The sequence below is a fragment of the Loxodonta africana genome, chromosome 1 (assembly GCF_030014295.1).
Source record: "Loxodonta africana isolate mLoxAfr1 chromosome 1, mLoxAfr1.hap2, whole genome shotgun sequence".
Taxonomy (NCBI): Eukaryota; Metazoa; Chordata; class Mammalia; order Proboscidea; family Elephantidae; genus Loxodonta; species Loxodonta africana.
This window is the reverse complement of record NC_087342.1, coordinates 66,525,972-66,529,695: the sequence shown is the minus strand read 5'-3', so window position 1 is coordinate 66,529,695 and position 3,724 is coordinate 66,525,972. Positions and strand designations below refer to the sequence as shown.

The 3,724-nt window shown below is 43.3% G+C and overlaps 1 protein-coding gene across 1 annotated transcript; it reads left to right on the top strand.

Moving 5' to 3' along the window:
* Positions 1-480: 480 nt before the first annotated feature.
* On the top strand, positions 481-3,385 carry LOC111752380 (elongation factor 1-alpha 1-like). Its single transcript, XM_064281369.1, has 2 exons — positions 481-1,482; positions 2,895-3,385. The coding sequence occupies exons 1-2, from the start codon at positions 496-498 to the stop codon at positions 3,285-3,287; spliced, it is 1,380 nt and encodes a 459-aa protein (XP_064137439.1). The 5' UTR covers positions 481-495; the 3' UTR covers positions 3,288-3,385.
* Positions 3,386-3,724: the final 339 nt, after the last annotated feature.

Genomic DNA, 3,724 nt, shown 5'->3' with positions numbered 1-3,724 from the left:
TTCATCTTCTCTTTTTTACTTCTCTTTGTATGACTTGGATTCAACTCACCAAAACAAAGAGAATTTTTGAGTTCTTTTGCCCTGCTCTTATAAAGCATTGTTCTTCCAGAGAGTTCTTATAATAGGCCAGCTTCTATACGACTCTCTCTGATTCGGCCACTGATCCAATCAGCTGTCATTTTTTTGGTAAAGCCACTTGGTACAAGGAAAGACAACAATGACAGAAGGAAATTTTGCACAAAAGGAAAGTTAAATGCAGTTAATTTTCTCAGGAAAGGAGCAAATACATCCAGAGAGCACTTTTGAGTATTTTCAGAAATGGTCAGTGTATTCGGCTGAACCATACACATGGATCAACTATATTTTAAAGTTAAACAGCACGCTTCATACATTTAGTGGTGATGGCTTTAATCACAAGATCTCTTTAGATTTTCGCAATGGTTTTGCCGCCAGAACGCAGGTGTTGGTGAAAACTATCCCAAAGTCTAAGCTAAAATGGGAAAGGAAAAGACCCACATCAACATCGTCATCATTGGGCACGTAGATTCAGGCAAGTCCACCACTACTGGTCACCTGATCTACAAATGGGGTGGAATCGACAGAAGAACCATCGAAAAATTTGAGAAGGAAGCTGCTGAGATGGGAAAGGACTCCTTCAAGTATGCCTGGGTCTTGGATAAACTGAAAGCTGAACGTGAGCAAGGCATCACCATTGATATCTCCCTGTGGAAATTTGAGACCAGCAAGTACTATGTGACCATCATCGATGCCCCAAGACATAGAGACTTCATCAGAAACATGATTATAGGAACATCACAGGCTGACTGTGCTGTCCTGATTGTTGCTGCCGGTGTTGGTGAATTTGAAGCTGGTATCTCCAAGAACGGGCACACCCGTGAGCATGCCCTTCTGGCTTACACACTGGGTGTGAAACAGCTAATTGTTGGTGTTAACAAAATGGATTCTACTGAGCCACCCTACAGTCCGAAGAGATTCGAGGAAATCGTTAAGGAAGTCAGCACCTATATTAAGAAAATTGGCCACAACCCTGACACGGTAGCATTTGTGCCAATTTCTGGTTGGAGTGGTGACAACATGCTGGAGCCAAGTGCTAACATGCCTTGGTTCAAGGGATGGAAAGTCACCCGTAAGGATGGCAATGCCAGTGGAACCACACTGCTTGAAGCTCTGGATTGCATCCTGCCACCAACCCATCCAACTGACAAGCCCCTGCATCTGCCTCTCCAGGATGTGTACAAAATTGGTGGTATTAGTACTGTCCCTATACGCAGAGTGGAGACTGGTGTTCTCAAGCCTGGCATGGTGGTCACCTTTGCTCCAGTCAACGTCACCACTGAAGTAAAGTCTGTTGAAATGCACCATGAAGCTTTGAGCGAAGCTCTCCCTGGGGACAATGTAGGCTTCAATGTCAAGAATGTCTCTGTCAAAGATGTTCGTCGTGGCAATGTAGCTGGTGACAGCAAAAATGACCCACCAGAATGTAAAAAGGTACAACCACTTTGGAAATCTATCTGGCGTTTTCTTAAAAAGTTAGAAATAGAACTACCATACAACCCAGAAATCCCACTCCTCAGAATATACCCTAGAGAAATAAGAGTCTTCACACAAACAGATATATGCACACCCATGTTTATTGCAGCTCTGTTTACAATAGCAAAAAGCTGGAAGCAACCAAGGTGTCCACCAAAAGATGAATGGTTAAATAAATTGTGGTATATTCACACAATGGAATACTACGCAACAATAAAGAACAGTGACGAATCTATGAAAGATTTCATAACATGGAGGAACCTGGAAGGCATTATGCTGAGTGAAATTAGTCAGAGGCAAAAGGACAAATATTGTATAAGACCACTATTATAAGATCTTGAGAAATAGTATAAACTGAGAAGAACACATACTTTTGTGGTTACGAGGGGGGAGGGAGGGAGGGTGGGAGAGGGTTATTTACTGATTAGTTAGTAGATAAGAACTGCTTTAGGTGAAGGGAAGGACAATACTCAATACACGGAAGGTCAGCTCAACTGGACTGGACCAAAAGCAAAGAAGTTTCCGGGATAAACTGGATGCTTCAAAGGTCAGCAGAGCAAGGCCGGGGGTTTGGGGACTATGGCTTAAGGGGACTTCTAAGTCAATTGGCAAAATAATTCTATTATGAAAACATTCTGCATCCCACTTTGAAATGTGGCATCTGGGGTCTTAAATGCTAACAAGCGGCCATCTAAGATGCATCAATTGGTCTCAACCCACCTGGAGCAAAGGAGAATGAAGAACACCAAGGTCAAACGATAACTATGAGCCCAAGAGACAGAAAGGGCCACATGAACCAGAGACTTACATCATCCTGAGACCAGAAGAACTAGATGATGCCTGGCCACAACCAATGACTGCCCTGACAGGGAGCACAACAGAGAACCCCTGAGGGACCAGGAGAACAGTGGGATGCAGACCCCTAATTCTCATAACAAGACCAGACTTAATGGTCTGACTGAGACTAGAAGAATGCCAGCGGTCATGGTCCCCAAACCTTCTGTTGGCCCTGGACAGGAACCACTCCCGAAGACAACTCATCAGACATGGAAGGGACTGGACAATGTGTTGGAGAGAGATGCTGATGAAGAGTGAGCTACTTGTATCAGGTGGACACTTAAGACTGTGTTGGCATCTCCTGCCTGGAGGAGAGATAGGAGAGTATAGAGGGTTAGAAACTGACAAATTTGTCACGAAAGGAGAGACTGGAAGGAGGGAGTGGGCTGACTCATTGGGGGAGAGTAAGTGGGAGTATGGAGTAAGGTGTATATAAGCTTATATGTGACAGACTGACTTGATTTGTAAGTGTTCACTTAAAGCTCAATAAAAATTATTAAAAAAAAAAAAATGACCCACCAATGGAAGCGGCTGGTTTCACTGCTCAGGTGATCATCCTGAACCACCCAGGCCAAATCAGTGCTGGCTACGCACCTGTGCTGGATTGTCACACAGCTCACATTGCTTGCAAGCTTGCTGAGCTCAAAGAGAAGATTGATCGCTGCTCTGGTAAGAAGCTAGAAGATGGCCAGAAATTCTTGAAGTCTGGTGATGCTGCCATCGTTGACATGGCTCCTGGCAAGCCCATGTGTGTTGAGAGCTTCTCTGACTATCCTCCTCTGGGTCGTTTTGCTGTTCGTGATATGAGACAGACAGTTGCTGTGGGTGTCATCAAGGCAGTGGACAAAAAGGCAGCTGGAGCTGGCAAGGTCACCAAGTCTGCTCATAAGGCTAAATGAATGTTACCCATAACACCTGCCACCCCAGTCTTAATCAGTGGTGGAAGAACGGTCTCAGAACTGTTTGTCTCACCTGGCCATTTAAGTTTAATAGTAAAAGACTGGTTAACGATAACAATGCATTGTAAAACCTTCAGAAGGAAAGGAATGTTTTTGTGGACCATTTGTTTCTTTTTTTGTGTGGCAGTTTTGTCATTAGTTTTTAAAATCAGTACTTTTTAAATGGAAATAACTTGACCAAAAATCTGTCACAGAATTTTGAGACCTATTAAAACAATGTTTAACGAGGAAAAAAAAAAAAAAAAAAGGTCTCTTTAACGTTAGTCTTCAAACTTATGTAACCTTTTCTACTTCTAATTGTAGCAGCTGAAAGTGTTCCATCTGGGCATCGACGATCTACTGAGTGCCATCAAGCTGATCACAAATACTCTAATACC